Raw genomic sequence first — 19,098 nt, 5'->3', positions numbered from 1 at the left:
GTTCATCACTGCTCTTTCTGCTCAATTCAATGCAAAACTTACTTTGCTTCTTTGAATACAGTACTTTTGTGATTTCATTTTTAAATCTGATTTTACATTAAGAAAATTAATCACATCTTAATTATACTGTATATTGTATATAACATCGTAAGATGCAGAGTTGCAATTTATACTCAACCTAAATATTCGTAAGGACAAACATCTTCTATGCAAATAATTTAAGTTTTAAAAAAAGCTTTATATGCTTATGTAACAATACACATCCTTACATTAAAATATTTCAGTAAAAATGCTGTTAAGACAGCAATATAACAGCTTTAAATAATATATATATTATTGATTTTATTTTTTCACGTTTAACTGTGGCTTTGTTGAACTTCAATTGTACTGTATGTTGCATAGCTTTTGGGATAAAAGGAACATTTACATGTGATAACAATATTGTTATCATGTATACATGTATTGATATAGACCATAAGAAGTTTTTGAAAGCTCTACAAAAAGCTAGTGTGGACCCTGAGTTAGGACTTTCAGTTTTTGGGAAAGTGAAATCTATCAGGTGTGTGTAACAAAATATTTTTATTGCAAACATAACATAGCAAATCATCGTGAACACAAGTTAATCAACTGGCCAACTAACTCTTTATTCCTATGAAAATGTAGTGAGTTCTATACAAATGAGTAAAAACTAAAGTTACAATGACAACTGAAAATTGTATCATAACATCAGTCTTTAGATTGAACACTTGACATTTGGCTGTTAAAACAAAAGAGTAAAGTGTAATTCTTTTTTAATAAATGAACAGGCAAAAAAAAGGGTAAAACAAAACCCTTAAATAAAAATGACGGCAGACTTTATTTCACAGAAGTTTGATTAATCTCTTCATTTTATGAACGCAACATCAGGGATCTTGCCTTCCGTCTGAAAAGAGAAACAAGAAAAAAAAAATTTAGGGACTTATTATAAAAACAACCACATTTTATGGCGATGCAGTGCTGAAATAATTCATGTTACCTTTAACTGAGTGAAAATTGTGGCCGCTCTGTCGAAATCCCACTCATTGTCTTGCAGACACCTGTGACAGATATTTTAAATTAAGTAAATAACTTGTCATCATTATTGGTAACAGAACATGCAGAAAAACAAGACTTACTTTTGGGACCACTCCAGGTTCATCCCAGACTTCTGTGAGAAGGCTGTGAGCATCTCCTGCAGCGGTGCAGTGAGGGTGGGGACGGGGCTGGAAGATGGAGTCGGGGCGGGTGCAACAAAGGCCCGGCGGATCTCCTCTGTTGTAGCCATCCGGATGAAAAGCTGGTCATTCACGATGCAGAGACTGTGACACACAGTAGATAGACCATAAGATTTGACTGTTTCAGGTACTTCAGGAGGGGTTTAACTTTTCCCAGACACTCAACTGCCAGGTCATTATCCTCACCTAGCTAAAGCCAATGTAGTCAGATACAGTGGCTGTATAACAGAAACAATCTTCATAAAGTTTCTAAAGTATTGTTTCTTTAAGATTGTTTCAGAGGGTGTTGATGATATTAGAGTGCATTTACTAGGTGCGCCTAATATACTGGCAAATTGAGTGAACTTCAGATCTATGCAAATCAAGTAACAGAATGAAAAAAATGCCTGACATTTAAATAAATAATGGAAAATTTGGTTTTGAATGCTCAGCTGTTTGGATGCCAGTTTAAGCATAAAATTAAATTACAATGCAAATTTTCTTCTTAATGTTGGAGCGAGTGGTGAGCTATTTGAGTGGAGCGGGGGAAAGTTTGAGTGGAGCACAGAGCGATAATGAGCGGAATGGCCTGAAATGGTTTAGAGCAGATGGAACAAACAGCTCCATGTGCAAGGAGCAGAAATTCTCACTGCTCCACTCCCTTCACATACTCTGGTTGTAGTTATGAAACCATGAGTATGGGCCACCAGGTGGCCTCGTAATTAAAAAAATCCATCTTGGAACAAAAAAATATAAATTTGTCTGCTTTTCCCAATCTATATCCACTCTGTAAACTATCCAATAAAAGAAAATAAGAATAAAAATGTAAACTATAAATTTCTCTGTCCTGTTAGTCAGTGATTTATGAGCACATAGGTTTTTATTCATGACTGATATGTCACAGATTGTAAAGCTAAGAGGACAAGGATGTTTGTCCTCATATGCAGTTCATTTTCTTGAAGATCAACACCTGTTTTCAATTTTCTGCTATTTTCCTTCCTATAAGAAAATGTGAAAGACAACAGGAAGATAATACAAACCATTGTGAGCTAACTACACTTACCCAGTGTTCCCTGCTGGGACTGTGACGAACACTCGTGAGAAGGCCATGGTTGACTCTCTGGATTTTCCATCAACAGCGACTGAAAAACAGACATGACACAAATTGGCACCAAAATCAACACCACTCATGTTTGCAGTCGATGAGAACAAAATTTTAAATCATGATGACCAAACACCTCACCTTCTTTAAAGACTCCACTCACTGTGAATGATAGTAGTGTGTTCTGTAAATGGGAAACAGTTTTCAGAATTAATACAGAGATGAAATCAAAGGGAGAGGAAAAGGCTGATCAATTGCTGACTGACAGAAAATATAAACTCACGGTGTAGGTGTTTACATCAACAGTGAAGGAGGCGATGTCGTGCTGAGTTTTAGGCAACTCGTTGAGGAAAGCCACCACATTTAGTCGAGTGTGTTTCAGAAGTCGAAACCGTATTGCTAAAGGAGGCAAGATTCAGAGAGGGAAACATCAGGAGAAAAATCACAAATATTCAGTCTCAACAATTCAGATGCTGTGACAAGCCAACAGCTTGATAGTTAACTCACTGGAGTCTTTGTGCCTTCTCAGGTTTCGACTGTCTTTATGATACTCTCCCAGACTGCTCCTGAAATCAGAAGAGAGGGACAGATGGAAAACGTGAACACAGCCGAGACCCAGATAGGGAGGCGTGAGGAGTAAGAGCAGCACCCACTGATGGGTGGAGATGAACAAAAATCTTATGAATGCATGACTTCATGTGTTAATCACTGTTGTTACATGTATAGAGAAGTGTGTGTCTTTGTATGTGTTCATACCTGGAGGGGTTCTGGGTGGAGTAAGGTGTTGTGAGGGACAACGATGCTCCATCATGGTAAGCATCCAGGAGTGGTTGTCTGTCCCCTGCGTCATATATACTGTAGTACCTGCGATACAGTCACAAGTTAGTTCTCTTGGGTTTGTCCCTGTGATCCTTTCTTGTGGATCTGAGGTTGTTTAAAAGCAGTGCTGGTTTATCAGTGACTAGTTGTGTCACACTGACCCTGGAAAACACTGATGAAATGACTGCTGTAAGAAGATTCTCTACATAAAAAGTAAAAACTCACTGTTGCAAGAACCGAAGGATGAGAGCCTTGATTTCATCGGAGCCGAAACAACTGCCCTGTATTGTCAATAGGAAAAATATTTGTCATGTTCGTTATAAGATATTTATTGAGACTTTCACCTGAAGGAGAATATATCTTAAATGTTCACTGAAGAAATCTTTTTATCTTTGAGAGAATCTTCGCAATATCATGATTTTGTTTTTTGGAATACAAAAATATATCATCAATCACATGAGATAAAACAAGTGACCTTGCAGGGGGGGATGGTGGTGGGCGTTTCCACATCGAATCCAATGGGTGCGGGGAGGTCATTGCCGTCCTACAAAGAAACCACAATTGAAGGTAGATACATGAATTCGCCACATTCAGATACTGCAAATGTATTTCACAAAACATGTTTTTTCAAGAACAGAATAAATGTACACAATCATTTTATTATAAATGTAGGTTACATGTTGTTGTTGCCAATATGAAAAAAAAGTCGGCGCATTCGCCTCTAGTCAATGCGGTGTGTCCTGCACCACTGGCTGCGGACAGCCCTTGCTGGTGGCTTTTCACCCACTCGAGCTTGTACAATCAGTGGTGTTGAGAGAAATTACTGTGATTGGCAAAAAGAGGAGCGGAAAGCCCCTGATAAATAGATCCCATTTGCAACTATTTATCAGACATATTCTTGATTAGAATATGACATGAGGCGACACAACAGTCGGCCTTCGTCGCAGCTAGTTCTTTGATGTCAGTTTGGTGTTTCAGGGCCTTAAGCCAATGGCATTTTTGTCACTTATTTGTTTTTTACTTACCAGTTTGAGAAGCCGGGGAAACCTCTGCCGCACAGCGCTGGTATAGGAACAAAAAACCAAGAGCAGGAAAGTTATCATCACAAACCACCCCAACGCACAGATAAATCATGTTCATTACAGTAGATACCACTGTCACATTCAGTCACACCTGCAGACCCACTTATTGTCATTTTGTGCCTTTCAGTTGATGTAACTTTACGCTGCTACATTGTACAGCATTTGGAGAATACAGTCAAGTATTTTTACATGGATACACACAATGTACTGTACTTGTAACCAGTGTCAGAGGTTTAACCTTTATATATGAACAAATCCACTAATGGATTATCATACACGCCTTTCAGCTTAGCTGTGCTCTTCGACAGTTCTCCCACCCCAAAGGTGTACTTACCAGCAGGTATACTCACCCTCTCCCCCAATATGGAGATATACACAGATCTGACATGGAGAAGCCACATAAACACACTTCTCCACAAAAACACACACGCATACAAACATGCAGAGACCCACGAGCTGCCACACTGTGCTGGAGCCCAGTTAACACATCCATTTTGAATTAGTAAAATAAAGAGGTGATGCATTGCTGGGAGAGAGGTGTTACCGCCAGTCTCGTGTCAACTTCCCCCCAAAAAACTTGGGCCAAGACGCTGGAAACAGATGAGTCAATGTCACAAAACAAAACAAAACAAACAAAACAGGGTCTGGGTAAAGAAATTTAAAGTGAAGTTCACACAAACACAAGCACTTGTAGTCTAACATCCACTCAAGGCTCAAATCATTATTCATCATGTGAGTGTGTTTGTCTGCGCCCATGATTATCAGCAAAGAAAGACAACCTGAGAATAGAGCAGAACAAGAAGGACAGCTGGCTTCAAAGTGAGCTGCACCCAGCAGTCCCACCACTCATCCTGCAGCCTCCCACTGCTGCACAACAGAGCAGTTATCAGTTAAGTATTGCATTGCCACCATCAATTCTGAGGAGACTGGTCTTCATGCTCAAGCATGTCGGCTTTTAATTTAAGTTTTTTAAGTTTAATTTGTGAGCAGGCCTCTAATAAAAGAGGGGCCAGGAAATCATTAATCATTCGACTTGAGTTATAAGTCTCTACTCTGCTCTCTGCTTGATGGTTGAGCTTTTTGTACTGGTCACAGTCATCAGAAACTGGAACTTGACTTATTTCAACTTAAATTTCCAGTTCAGGACATATTTCCCTCTGAAGTTAGTTAAGGGTATTTGCCAAACTCTCCACATCTTTCACTGAACAGCAGAGGCCTGTTTAGGCCAAGGAGAACCAACTTAATGGAAGAGACCGACTGCTTTTTCTTTTTGACCATCATTGGCCACTGATAATGACCCGTATCCCACTCCGCCTCAGCCCACCAGCTTTTCCTGTGGAGTCCCGTCTTCTTAAGTTCCAGTTGTCGCGCTCTCAGTGAGTCAGAGCTCACAGGGACCGAGGCTGAGTAATCGTGACTGTGCCTGCCTTAGGTCGTCCCAGGGTTTCAAGGTGGGATCTTACCCGTCATAGGCTATCCAGCCTTCCATACTCGCCTGACACAGGGGGCCGAGTCAGCAAGGGTGCTACGAGGGGAGAGGATCTCATTGGCTGTGGATTTTCCTTGTTTTTAGCCGAACATTTGTCAAGGCAACTGTGGAGGGCCCTCTCTACACTGTTTTACAGTGCTGCTCAAGAGACTGTTTCAGACTCAAATCTTCGAAAGCAGTTCATAGTAAAATGTTTTTCAAGGGTTGTCATGCTGAATATTTTCCTTTAAAACAGCGCTTCTTCTCAGAGTTGTATCTCATCAGCAGTGTGATGGTGTTTTTCAGCAGCTTATGGGATAACTAATCAAGATGTCAGCAGAGGGGTGCTGGGTACAGCATCACTGAGAACCATAAAACAGAACAAAGCCTGAAAGGACGCCCCGCAGTGAAGCTCAATAAGTGGCAAAGAGAAGATGGCTGCTCATAATGTGGAGAGTTAAAGCAAGCTGAAACGAAAACAACGTGGAACTGCATCGAGTGTAGATGTCCTCGCAGAGACGTTGGCAGTAAGAAATGCTTAATTTGTAGTGTGGAAAGGAAATGTTCATCATCAAGGGGGAAGAAACATGTACTTTGAACTAATAAAAAATTAATTTGGGTTTCCTTTCTCCCTTTCTATCACACACATGGACACACACAAATACATATTTACAGGGCGTTTAACAGTGAATGTCAGCTGCCTCTTGCTGGTCCAAAAGTTGCTAGGGAAGTGGTTTCAGTTATTTATCACAAATACAAAGGCTTGCTTGATCTTCTTTTGTAGCACACTGCTACATACTCTTAACAGGAAAGCCTCCTTGACACCCCTACTCGCACACAAACAGTCACACTGCCGATAAAATCTTCTCTATTCACGCCCCAAAATCGGTGACTGACCTGATGTATGAGGCCTGATCCTTGAAGAAGTCACACAGAGGGTTCCTGTTCAGCCACAGCTCCCCCAGCTTCAGGCCTTTCAACTTGTCCAGCTCCCGGTCGGACTTCAGCTGGACGACCAAACAAGCAGAAGAGGTTGATGTGAGAGGAGGATATAAAACTAGGCCAAGCTAAGGGCCCAATTCATGCCTGGTTATCATTCAGTTGAATTACTGAGCAGCCAGTTTTACCTCATTGTGGGAAAGGTTTAGGGTCTTCAGATTAGGCACCTTGGTCACCAACTCAGCGAGTTCATCAAGTTTTTGAATGCGGTTGTTACTCAGGTTCAAGCAGGTCAGCTGGAAAGAGTCAGAGAAACATATAAGCACATCCAGTGCACCTTTATCTTGACGAGAGCCACTTTATTTTCCAAAACAAACAACATTAAAAATAACCAGTGTATAAATATTACCTCTGGAATGTTTTCTTGAATGATCTTGATGACAGCCTCCATGCTCGTCTTCCTATTCAAGATGACTTCAATGTTCTGGGACACCAGGTCTGTCACGTGAAATGAAATTAACAATCAAAATACTAAGAACATATGCAAAAACAGAAATAGGATTTAAGAGCATTTTCAGTGACAGTAAAATCATTCAACAGTTCTGTTTCATCACTTGATTGTTGATTGTCACAACTACTGAATCTTCAATGTAAAACAACATTAGAGTGAACATTTACACTAAGAACTCGAAAAGACCAGGTTCATGGTTTAGCACAGAAAAAAAATAAAAATAAATACAATTCAGTGGTTCCAACAGTTATATCTGAAGATCAACAAGATATTCAGTTGTAACAACTAGTCTAGTACTGTTAGATGCTGGTTAAATTTGTGTTCAATATCATGTCGTGCATACAATTTGTGTGTGTAGGGGTATAACTACCTGGATCTGTTCGGATGTTGTTCAAATCCAGAGCTTGCTGGGAGCCATCAAAACGTTTTGCCATGCATTGCTGTGAAAGACAAACAACAGCCAACATGAGAGGTCTCATCTAAACGGCAAAAAAATGTCAGAAACTTGCTTCAATTCATTTTAATGGTGTTAAAGGACAGAAGGAAAGGGATTAACTTAAAATATCAATAGAAGTTGAGAATTAAGTGAAACATGGCACTATCTCCCTCCATCATTCAGACTAAATTACTCCATTTCCACTTCTATTTTATCAACTAAAAAGCTCCATACTTACTCTCAGAGAGACCAAATTAAATTCTTACCATAGACTTTTTAGACATCTCAAAATTATTATTGTCACAGCCTTATTCAGACCCTTCAGATTTTGTATTACTTTCTCTTTCTTACCTTCAGGTGCTCCAAGTGTTCAGGCTTTAGATCAGTAAGCAGGGAGGAAGGTGGAGCGCTGGGGTTGACGTGAACTTCCACCTTGAAAAGACAAAAAACAGGTGATATTCAATTGATTAGTAAACACAGATACACCGTACACTTGTGAGTTTGACACAAAATGTGATTTGTGGTTATTCATTAATCAAAGTAGATAGGATATCACCATTATCTACAAGCTGCAGGTAAAAGTGTAGCATGTTGCCAAGGTCTAGCAATAAGCGAGAAGTATGATTATATGGGATAATAGATCTTCTGCAACATTATAAATGACGTGTCGGTTAATTCCTCAACATACCTTGTACCCATCTGTGTCTGTGATCTTGTGGGAACATTTATGCAAGGCATTAGCGGTAGATGAATCATCCACATAGAAATGGACCCTGTTATGGTCAACATGGTACTGGACAGATGGGGGAGAAAGAGGCATGATCAGAATTCATAAATACAAAGATTGTGGTCCAAAAACACCTTTTCCTAAAAACCTTCAGCTAAATCATGTGTCTGGATGGAGACTGGATATATATATTATTTATCAGCAAGCAAGAAAAAAAAAAGAATAAATAAAAAAGGAAGCAGAAGTAACTAACACAATTCCCTTTTTTTTTTTTTTTTAATTCAATAGTTTATACTTAGCAGTCATAAGACAACAGTGAACCTCACCTGTACAGCTCTGTAGGGAACTGAACAGATGTTCTGAAGAGCTGTCAATAACCATTGCTTCTCATATTTTCTTCCGTGTGGTATCTGTCAAACAGCCAAGAAAGTAGAATGTGATGTCTTTTTACAGGTTATGTTGTAAAGATATGGATGTCCTGAGACAACTTATATAACACGCACCGTAACTTTGAACCAGCCTGACCGGCTTTTCACTCCTCCACTTCCACCTCCTCCACCTCGGCCTCCTCTGAAGCCGCCTCCTCCTCCTCTACCACCTCCTCCGCCTTTGCCTGGTCGTCTGTCAAAACGTCCATCTCCTCCTTTCCGCATTGGCCTCACAACATATGGGTTGCTAAAAAAGACAAAACATATATTTAAATATCACCAGGAGGAACCCGAGTATAAATTTAGTTCCTCTGACATAGTGATCCGACTGCAGTTCCTGCTTGGTTGGTTGCATTTTCCAAATACAACCTTACTTTAGAGTGCCAAAACAAACCAGCATACTTTGACGTCAAAATGTGTACAGGTTGGCCGGTCTGGGCAGAGATCCCTAAAGGTTAACTATTTCCAATGTATGTATGGTATGCAAATTTCCAGTAAGTTCAGATAAAACAGCAGAGATAACAGTGATAAAACAGTCAAACTAAGTTACTGAACTGAGCTCAATAAACTTTCCCAGTTTCACTTTTGTCTTTTCTGCTGGTGGAGATTGCAGACTTGTTCTACTTTCTCCTCCTAAAGTGACTCAAGTTAATTGAGGATACAGTCATAACAGCCACCAAGCGTTTGAAACAGACCCACATCAAAGAACTCAGGAGAGAGCAGAGCAACGGAAACAAAAAGAAAAGAAAAAATCTTTCCATTTTTATACTCCATCATTCTTGAAAACCGCTTTTAACTCATACTTTAAGAACAATTCTCCAACTCAACTCTTTACAAAGCGAACTGCTTGTTTGGGAGCTAATCAACAAGTCTCACTCTTAACAAATGTATCTAATGACAATGTTTAACAATCCACAGGCTTGATAAGTCAGTTAGACTTACTATCTATGCTGGGAGCTGCTGTCCTGAGAGTTGTCACTCATAGCAACATCTTCATCCATATCGCCGAGCCTGGACCGTGGCCCAGGACCTCCAAATCCCCCCGAGTGGCTTCCCGGTTGGCGGTCTCTGCGTGACCGGTCATTGTACCGACCCTTGTGGCCGCTTCTGCTTTTACGGTTGCGATACTGTGGCGCGGTCCTGTCATCGTGCTCTGAGAAAGGTAACAGTTTGACTTAAATACCACATCATAGACATACATGAGGAAATAAAAAAGTCCAAACAAAGCAATATTAAATGATTCTGCCTGCATATAAATCACAGGATTAGAGTATAACACATCACATAAATGATGAGGCATAGGAAGTAAACGGATGGATATTACATCTCTTATGGTTTGTGGGGTAAAATTATGAATTTGTTTAAACCTACATATTGAAAAACGTGTTTAGAAGACATTAATAAATCACAACCAACACGTATTTCAAAAATGTTGATCATATACCATTTTTAAAAAAAGGGCATTCATGATAAGACAGGGAACAAAACAGCATGGTACAGGAGCTTTCATTATTGGCCTCTCGTGTCTGCAACTGTATTAAAAATGATCAGTGTAACATACCTCTGGTGTTGTACTAATAAAGTGCTGGGTAAATAATCATGTAATGGGTAAATAATCATGTAATGGGTAAATAATCATGTAATGGGTAAATATTTGTGCAATGAGTAAACACTTATGTCTACAAAGTTAACATATGCATGGGCCCCAGATGTAATGTTACCTCTTTGGACCATGTTACCAGTGCTTCTGACCTCTCTCCTCACATTAAACTCTCCATCGTCTGAAGAAAAAGCAGCACAACATGTCAGGTTACAGCTGTGGAGGACAGGGTTTCTTACCGTTGTAGTAGTGGCCGCCATCCGCCATATTTCTACAATAGTGTCTGGTTAAAAAACACAGTCTTGGGTGTAAAATAGTATTCCCAGTTAGTCGTTTCGGTCTTTCGCCAAACACAAACAGCGGACTATGGAAGAAACGTCAACATCCCGAGACGTTTTGAGGGAAAAACAAAAGGCGGCCACGTCGTGATCGAGTGGACAGTCTTCAGCTAGCTGGTAACTTCTAGCTTAGCTTAGCTTCTCCTCCTCCTGCGCGTTGACAATAAGACAGCGGAAATAAAACTTTTAAAAGCTTCCCCTTCCGGAGCGACACTGTGGCGCGGGTAGTTCAAACAAAGCAACTCTTGAGACGATGTCGGAGAATAAAAAACCGCAAGAAAATAACGCAACGCTATATAAAAGTTAGTTGAAGCCTATGCTAACGTCGGCTCTCAGTGGGTCGCTAAAAAAATGCTAGCTAGCATGCTACTACTATAGCAACACAAAGCTCTCACAGCAGATCATCTCCACAGCTGTGCCTTTTATTAAAGAAGAGGTTTCAACGACCACTTAAAATATATATTATCATTTTTATGGGTGCATTTAATGCATGTGCATGGATATGCAATAAAAGTCAAATGAAATGTGTTGCATTGTTTTTGAGGACCAAAAATATTTACAAAACACAATAAAAATTCAGATGTCACAGAATAAACAATCAAGTAAACCACTACAATATGCCAATATCCCTAACTGATTTTGAGTGGTGTATAATCATTCTGATTGAGGATGTATTAAAGCATATTCAAGTAATGATAACACTCCTTTAGCACTTTTGTTGTTATCTATTTATTCTTTAATTGTTTTTTTTCCTTGATATTTTATGTGCTGATATACTTGACATGTAATACTACTATCCTTCTTTCCTGCATTGACAAGTCAAAATGTCTGCTGTGAAAAGGGTTTATTGTCCCTGGGGCTTCGACACAGCATCTGAGTGTTTTCTTGTTGGAAATATATAATTCACCTCAACCTTTGATTACTTTTTTTTTTTATATATAACGTGAAATATTTGCATTGTGCAGTACTGGAAAAATAAGCTATTGTTGTTTACAACCTCGTACCAGCCTCCATTCAATTCATATATATATATATTATTGTTGTTGTTGTTGTTGTTGTTGTTGTTGTGAACTACAGTGATTTCTATGACAAGTTCTGCTGCTGCAACCAGCCCATGGCCCAATGACGCATGCGCAGTTGGGCTGATTAGCAGGTGAATTAACTTTCATGGTGATTAAGCTAATTAGCTGGATGTTGAACACCTAAACTAACCTTATATCGCCACCAGAATCACAACCTGTCGGTGTTTATGTTAAATTCCCCAACATACCTGATTTAAAAGCTTTCCGAACCGAAGCTAAAGCGACAGCTCACCTGGATGTGAAGTTAATAAAGTACCACGCACTCACCGTCGTCCATCACACGTGCGACCACAGCGAGGTTCGGGTAGCCCCTGTGGCAGAAAGTCCCCCGGTCCATCCTGAAAGTCTCCAGCACCAACCCTCAGCAACACTCTCACAACTTATTATCCTTAAAAAAAAATACACTCAACAGGAAAAAATCCAGATGTGTTAATTTTTAAGTTTGTTAAAACTTTCTTACCTTCTGGTGAGTGACGTGATGCGAGCTGTACTGGACTCAGACAGACAGACAGACTCCCACAACATTCACAGGATAATTTGCGATTAATTTTTTACTGTAGTAGTGTTTGTCGGGATGATTCTGGACACAGTTGAGTCTGTCTGCCGTCTGGAGTCAGTCACACTGTCCCGCTCAGCAGGAACAACAACACAGCGCCACCTGGCGGGCAGCTTTCAACCAGGACTGGTCCACCAAAGTCCACCTAGTTAGTTAATCAGAGCCATGTGAGGGTTATATTATAATGTTGTACTGTTTTAAAGAGGTGTTGGTTCATCTTTATTGGCATGTGTAGTTTGTGGTGCTGCTGAATCGTGCTGCATTTGGTCGACCTACATTATCAGCCTATAATAAAAGGAGTGGACAAATTACCTGAAATACCTGTTGGGAACACCTCAGGACAACACCTCCTGTCAGACATGTGAAGTGTATGGGCTGTCGTCCTCCAAAGGTGTCGGCGTGTAGTATGTTGATAAAAGGATTCTGGGTGGAAATGATAGAGCAATCTTTATTGAAACAGATCTCAAGCCAGCGTCCGAACCAGAGTGTGGCCACTCCCTGGTTTTCTCAAATCTCGGCAAAGTGATGCCCAAAATGCTTTGCCCTCTGCTCTATCAGAACTCCTCTAGGACCCTCAGTCTTAGGAGATCAACCAAAATTCACCCCCGTTCTCTGGTGTGCGGGTCCTTTATAGAGTCCGTTCGCTCATACCCGCCTATTTCCTCTAATTGTTCACTTTTGGGGAACTGAGGGCCCGTCTAACCTGTTGGAAAAGAATGGGTCTGCATAACACCTCTATAGGATATCTCTCAAGCGAATGTGTTGCGTCACTATGTTGATGTTATCTAAAGTTGACCTGCTAGTCTCTCTATACTTAGATGGAAATGTATACGTTGAATCAACCCTGAACCTCTGAACTGGTCAGTCCTCGGTGTGGGGCCTCTTCCTTTAGCTATTCTCTGACGCACACTACAGGGCTAATGAGTTGTTATCCTGGACATGAGACCTTTACGTTATCACCTTCCCACATATACTTAAAGGGAAGAATCTGGTCCTGTCCCATCCTGTCCTGTCACTCAGAGCTCAGGAGGTATAAGAAACACACAGACACTACAATCTTTATTGGCATGTGTAGTTTGTGGTGCTGCTGAATCGTGCTGCATTTGGTCTACCTACATTATCAGCCTATAATAAAAGGAGTGGACAAATTACCTGAAATACCTGTTGGGAACACCTCAGCACAACACAAGAGCTGAACAATATAACTTCACAAAGGAAGGATTTAATACAAGTGTGACTGCATTTTTTTTTATGGCTAGGTGTATCTAATAAACTGGCAACTGAGTGTATAGTGCTTATAATAAACTCTGGGCTGTGTCTTCCAGCAAATCAGTGCAGGTTGTGTGAATACGACTGGTAACCAGTGTTGTATAAAATGCCCAAAAGTCACGCTTGAGTAAAAGTAAAGATATCATCAGAAGTCACACATACAAATTGAGTAAACTCTGAAAGTATCTGGTATTAAATGTACTTAAGTGTCAAAAGTACAAGTAGAGATCAATTATACATATGTTTACATGTATGCATATACTGTATGCTATGGACCGATTATTGGAAATTAAGGAAAATGCCAAAATAAGTATTAAGTGCACCAAAGTTGATTGCCTTATGAAGCATTTTATAACATCCACAACACTATGTCGGCTTGTTTGAACTTTTCTTTGAAGCCTCAGATTTCATTGCATGGAAATATTCTTCTCTACATTTCTTGTGCATGATTTTAAACACGTTTCCCCCGAATTCCCCCTTACACAGTTGGTATCTTTGGACGGATTTAAACTGCAATTTAAAAATTTAATATGTAAGTGTGTACATTTAATTTGTTAAGTTCATGTGTGTTATCTTGTGTTTTGACTGGAAGAAACAGTACAGGATGTTTGCTTGCTTTCCTTTTTCTTTCTTTTGCCTGTGTTTGTAGTTTACATGACCACAAGCTATTGTGGTTTATTATATGAATCAGGGGGTGGATGTGGGTATGTGAAGACTGAGCAGACAGCAGCGTTCGTTGTTTATTTCACTTAGGGCAGACCGTCTAATATGTGAAGGACTTTTGTATACAGGTTATAATACCAGGAAAAAGTTCAGCTGCATCCTTTAATTCAAATCCCTGATAATAATACATAACACAACATCAAACTTAGAACATCACAACATCAGGCAGGTGAGATCTAAGTTTACAATTACATAAACAACTGTTGGTAAGAAAGCATCAGCAGTTTGAAGAACGTACAGTTTTGGTCCTAGAAAAGAAGAAAGAAGTCTCTTAAATCTGTCTTTGTAACAAAACTTAAAAATACAAGACAACCACATCACATTTCAATGGATTTTAGCTGACTTGTTTGAACTCCTCCTCCGTTGTCTCTTCTCTCAGCAGTTCAAAGTGTAACAGCAGCCGTTTTGTCCACCTGATCCTGAATTTGAGTTGTTTCAGCCACAACCCTCAGTGTACTTTCATGTAACGGTATTTTTTCTCCTCCACAGTCGTCCTCCTGCTGCCAGGAGGCCACACTGATGGCCTGGCTCAGAGAGGTGATGAGGGAGGTGAGGCCGATGAGGTATCCGTCCTCCCTGTTCCCCTCGGTCCACGGGACGTTGTGCAGGAGCTCACTTGTGTCGGGCACGGGGGTTGTCTTCCCAAAGTCTATCATCCACACATTGGCCTTGCTGCTGTGGTCGTGGACAAAAAGAAGCGAGCTGCCAATCACCTGAACAGGTCAAATAAATGCAGACTCGTTATAAGAATATGAAGCAAGGATGAATCTAATTCTTTTCTCTTTAGCTGCTTTTTCCATGAGTTGTTTTTCACTCTAAGTCAACAAGTGAAGATTTGTCTTTGTCTTTATGTAAACGAACCTCATGACTTCTGAAAAATAATGAATTCTTCAGTGCATCGCTCAGAGCCAGGAGTCTGGAGTGGTATGCTTTCTGAGAACACAGATGGGTAAAGTTCTTGTTCACAGGATTATTTCTTCAATCCACCCACAGGGCAGCAACTAACATTTAACAAACAACTAATTTTTATTCAATTTCAGTTTTTGATGCTGCTCAATCTGTTTAGGTGCAGTCAGATTTTTGGAAAATTTGGTTCTTGATCTATTTGTTTGCAAATCATACTATGATTTAAGACATGTTTTCTAAAGCAAGAGTAGTGTAATGTAACTACTGTCCTATGATAGAAAGAACTGACCAGGATGTCCAGCTGACTCCTGGTGAAGTAGAGTAATGCCTCCGTGACCTGAGCTAAACTCATAATCTTCCTGAAGTCCCGCTGGACGCTGCCGTCCTCCATCTGACTCACAGAGAAAATAAACACAACAGTGTGGAGGTGGCACATTTGAAAACTTGTTGAGAATCAAACAGTTCAGATATTATTTGTGACATAAGTAGTGCAGGGATTTCACCGGTCTTTACTCCTACCATGACTCCCTCTATCCTGAAGCCCATTGTGAACGTAGAACTGGTTGTATCCCTCCACTGAAGGTATCTCCACTTGGTCACAGCTTTCTGTGCGTGTTCCTCTGCTGACGGAGCTGAGGGGTCGATTTTCACCATCTTCTGGTACATGTCACTCCGCAGGGGGGCCTTGATCCGGGCTTTGATCAGTTCCTCCTCCTGGTATGTCCTGAGAGGAAAACATGAAAAAGATTTGCTAGGGATCAAATCCAATGTAAAAGTAAATTTAGATTTTTTGTAGACTGTACTGGACTTGTTTCAGTTTCTTGAAGACGTTTCACCTCTCATCCAAGAGGCTTCTTCAGTTCAGAACTGAAGAAACCTCTTAGACATCTTCAAGAAACGGAAATACGTCCAGTTGCCTACGATATAGCACTTAGAATTACCATGACCTGGATGACTGCGAACCTTCATCAACATGAATTTTGACAATTACATTTTTTTAGGATTTCCAAGGTAGGATTCTGAGGTATTGAAATGAGACCAGGGTAAATTACATCCCCAATTTAGCATTTGACTGAAACAAGAGATCTGATGAAATCCATGACATACAGTAATGTTAAGCCTATCTTTTACACTGCCGGAGTAATCAGATCCGGTCAAAGGCAAAAGGGAGCATGTAAGGTGAAAATACAACCACCTACAGGCCAGTATGAAACTTTATGTGCCCATTAATCCTACATAATTTTACTGCTGCACATCAAGCTTTTAGATGTTTATTCCCACAAAGCACTCTCATCTAACTGTAAATACACTGATTTCTACAGTGTTAGTTGGTTAGGAGAAGAAGCCCACCTGACTCCCATCTTGCAGTCCATGATGACGGGTCTCCTCAGGCCGCTCAGCAGGTCCTCCAGGCGGATATAGCGCTGCTCCCCCCTGGTGACCAGGCCGTGGTACTGTGGGACAAAGGGTCGCAGGGAGTCTCTCATCAGGGAGTCCAGACACTTTGCCTCCACCTCACTGTACAGCTTCAACACCTCCCCGCTGTCACTCAGCTGGAAGTTACCTAGTGAGAGCAAAAACAGCGAGGAAGGGACAAAGAATAATTGATTCATTTGTTCAATAAAGCAAAAAGGTTAACTGTGGCTTTCTATTGAATAAACTCAAACTATATTCAGGTCTAACTTCAAAGACTGTTTTTCTCTTAGCTCTTGAATAGCTGACATTCTGGAGATAAAAATGCTGGAACACAGCAGCACTGATATTTACATGTGGGGCAATGTAAGCTATATAATTTTAGTAGTTAGATTAATTTGTAGACTAACCATCTTTAATTGATTATAAATGTATTGTTAATTAAACTTTAGTTAATAGTTATTTCATTGTTAACAATGAAAAATGCTTTCTTATTAAGAAATTGGAAAGGTTTATAAAAATCTGTTGCAACTTTGTAATGGCCACCTAAATAATGTTTATAGATGAACACAGTATTTATTAACCATTTACAGGATACAATAAACATCAGCTGCAACTTTACACTTAACAACTGCTTAATAAATGGTTTATAGAGCATTACTTTTATTTGTTAACAGTGGAACTTTGAACATTTAACTACAGTTTAATTAAGTATACATGTGGAATTAATTAATGATGATTATTATAAAGTGTAACCATTGTTTTGGATGAACTGTAATAAACATGCCTTGATGTCCAGCCAGCTGGACCCAGGAGCTCTGTCGCCGCAGTGACCAGTGCATCATGGTCAGGAAGGTTTTCCAGGAGCGGCTCTGAGGCACAAAGAAAAACAGATTGTTATTGTCTTCACATGAGGCCAGTGTTGGTAAAGAACAATTACTCATCATCCATTTTCTATACTGTGCTCGGGATCTGGAGCCTGTCCCAGCATGCATTGCTTTTTAGGAAGATGGTTATGACACCTGGTTTATGTATAGCATACAGTCAAACACTTTCACCTGCAGGCTATTCAGAATATCCCATTCACCTAAACCTGTATGTGTGCCCCCAGGATCAGCCACTCTGCTGGCCTGTTGTTAGTACTGCAATTAATGGTTATTGTCATTGTCAATTATTTTCTCGATTAATCTGTTTGATCTATAAATTATCAGAAAATGGTGAAAAATGTTGATCAGTGTTTGCTAAGCTGAAGATGACTTCCTAGAATGTCTTGTCTTGTCCACAACCCAAAGATGTCCAGTTTACTGTCAGAGAAGAGTGAAGAAAACAGAAATTTTAACTAACATAACATTTTAACTTTGAACAGATGTTTTGAACATTATCAATGGCTCCATTCTAATAAAGTGTCCTGGTCAGCCATGACAGTGTGACAGTGTGCCAACATGAACAATAACACGACCCTGAAACCAAAGCAGCTAAATAGAATTCAGCCATCATTAATTTTATTATTTACACTTGTGTTTTCCCCACTGTGATGTGTCAAAAATGTCTAATTTCTAGTCGAAAATATCTCATTATACTAAGAATACGACAAAATCAGCTAGAAAGTAGCATCTCGGTGACATAAATGGGACTATTTAGTACATTTTCACTTATTACTATCAAGAAACACCCTGTAGTCATTAGCATTAGTCATTATCCTTTGAGAGGATGCCCCCTCCCAGTGTTTTATTTTGTGGTACTCAACCAAAGTCATACGTTCCAATGCTGGATAAAGGGAGCACACACACAAATCTTCAGGACAAAGTTGACAAATCTCAATTTCACTAGTTTACTCTGGCCGTGTCGACCAACATGCAACCTTTTGGATTGAGAGCTGTGGCGCATTATACAGTATAAACACCTCTAAAGTCTTCTGTGCACGTCAAAAACTGCTATGAGTGCATTTGGTGTTTACAAACAGTGCATACCTCGACAGTTACGATCTGTTTTGTATATACACAAAACAGCTGCCACCAGACAGGCATGGCAAAGAGGTGCTTACGTAGACCTGAGCATGCTCAGTAGAGACACTTTCAAACAACAAAGTTTGTAGTTTTAAGAAAATGTCTATATTAGATATTTCCAGATGTTTACCACCTAAATGTTATTATTTGGTCACAAAGATGGAATACGTTAAAGATGCTGTAGCACTCTTTTACTCAGACTGCTCTTCAGTATCTGACAATGCAAACTACAGTCTACACTGAGAACATCTACTCCCTCATCCTCCTCCCTCTGTCTGCTCCGCTCTGCTCTCATATCTGTAGCAGCAGCAGCAGCGAGGCATGCAAACGCCATTCAAATCTGTCCTCGTCAAAGTCCTCTTTCAAGCCTATGCAAATCAACCGGACCACAGGTGCAAAGAACAGTTCAGAAATATAGTTTTAGGCCTCTTCCATAGAAAACCAGAGCAGCCACTTGCACA

At 40.1% G+C, this 19,098-nt stretch overlaps 1 protein-coding gene across 2 annotated transcripts; it reads right to left on the bottom strand.

Moving 5' to 3' along the window:
• Positions 1-560: 560 nt before the first annotated feature.
• On the bottom strand, positions 561-12,315 carry nxf1a (nuclear RNA export factor 1a). Of its 2 annotated transcripts, XM_073486749.1 has the most exons (23): positions 12,225-12,315; positions 12,032-12,152; positions 10,466-10,525; positions 9,687-9,897; positions 8,820-8,991; positions 8,643-8,726; positions 8,278-8,382; positions 7,941-8,021; positions 7,524-7,593; positions 7,052-7,140; positions 6,831-6,938; positions 6,601-6,710; positions 4,179-4,215; positions 3,629-3,697; positions 3,379-3,434; positions 3,091-3,198; positions 2,842-2,900; positions 2,618-2,733; positions 2,476-2,518; positions 2,296-2,374; positions 1,155-1,337; positions 1,016-1,076; positions 833-922 (listed from the first exon to the last, which is right to left on the bottom strand). In XM_073486749.1, the coding sequence occupies exons 2-23, from the start codon at positions 12,099-12,101 to the stop codon at positions 884-886; spliced, it is 2,010 nt and encodes a 669-aa protein (XP_073342850.1). In that variant the 5' UTR covers positions 12,102-12,152; positions 12,225-12,315; the 3' UTR covers positions 833-883. The 2 variants fall into 2 exon arrangements, with proteins under 2 accessions (XP_073342851.1, XP_073342850.1); XM_073486750.1 differs by lacking the exons at positions 10,466-10,525; positions 12,032-12,152; positions 12,225-12,315 and adding an exon at positions 10,584-10,834 and having other exon boundaries at positions 561-922.
• Positions 12,316-19,098: the final 6,783 nt, after the last annotated feature.

The sequence above is a fragment of the Pagrus major genome, chromosome 18 (assembly GCF_040436345.1).
Source record: "Pagrus major chromosome 18, Pma_NU_1.0".
Lineage (NCBI taxonomy): Eukaryota > Metazoa > Chordata > Actinopteri > Spariformes > Sparidae > Pagrus > Pagrus major.
Note: the sequence above shows the minus strand (reverse complement) of the source record. Positions and strands in the feature narration are given on the sequence as shown.

What these genes read in the sequence shown, in the direction of transcription:
- nxf1a (XM_073486749.1), bottom strand. Translation starts at nt 12,101, where the DNA reads ATGGACCGGGGGACTTTCTGCCACAGGGGCTACCCGAACCTCGCTGTG. An exon ending in AACACTTGGAGCACCTGAAG is followed by an intron (nt 7,594 to 7,940) that starts GTAAGAAAGAGA and finishes TGTCTTTCACAG; the next exon opens with CAATGCATGGCAAAACGTTT. An exon ending in AACCTGGAGTGGTCCCAAAA is followed by an intron (nt 1,077 to 1,154) that starts GTAAGTCTTGTT and finishes TATCTGTCACAG; the next exon opens with GTGTCTGCAAGACAATGAGT.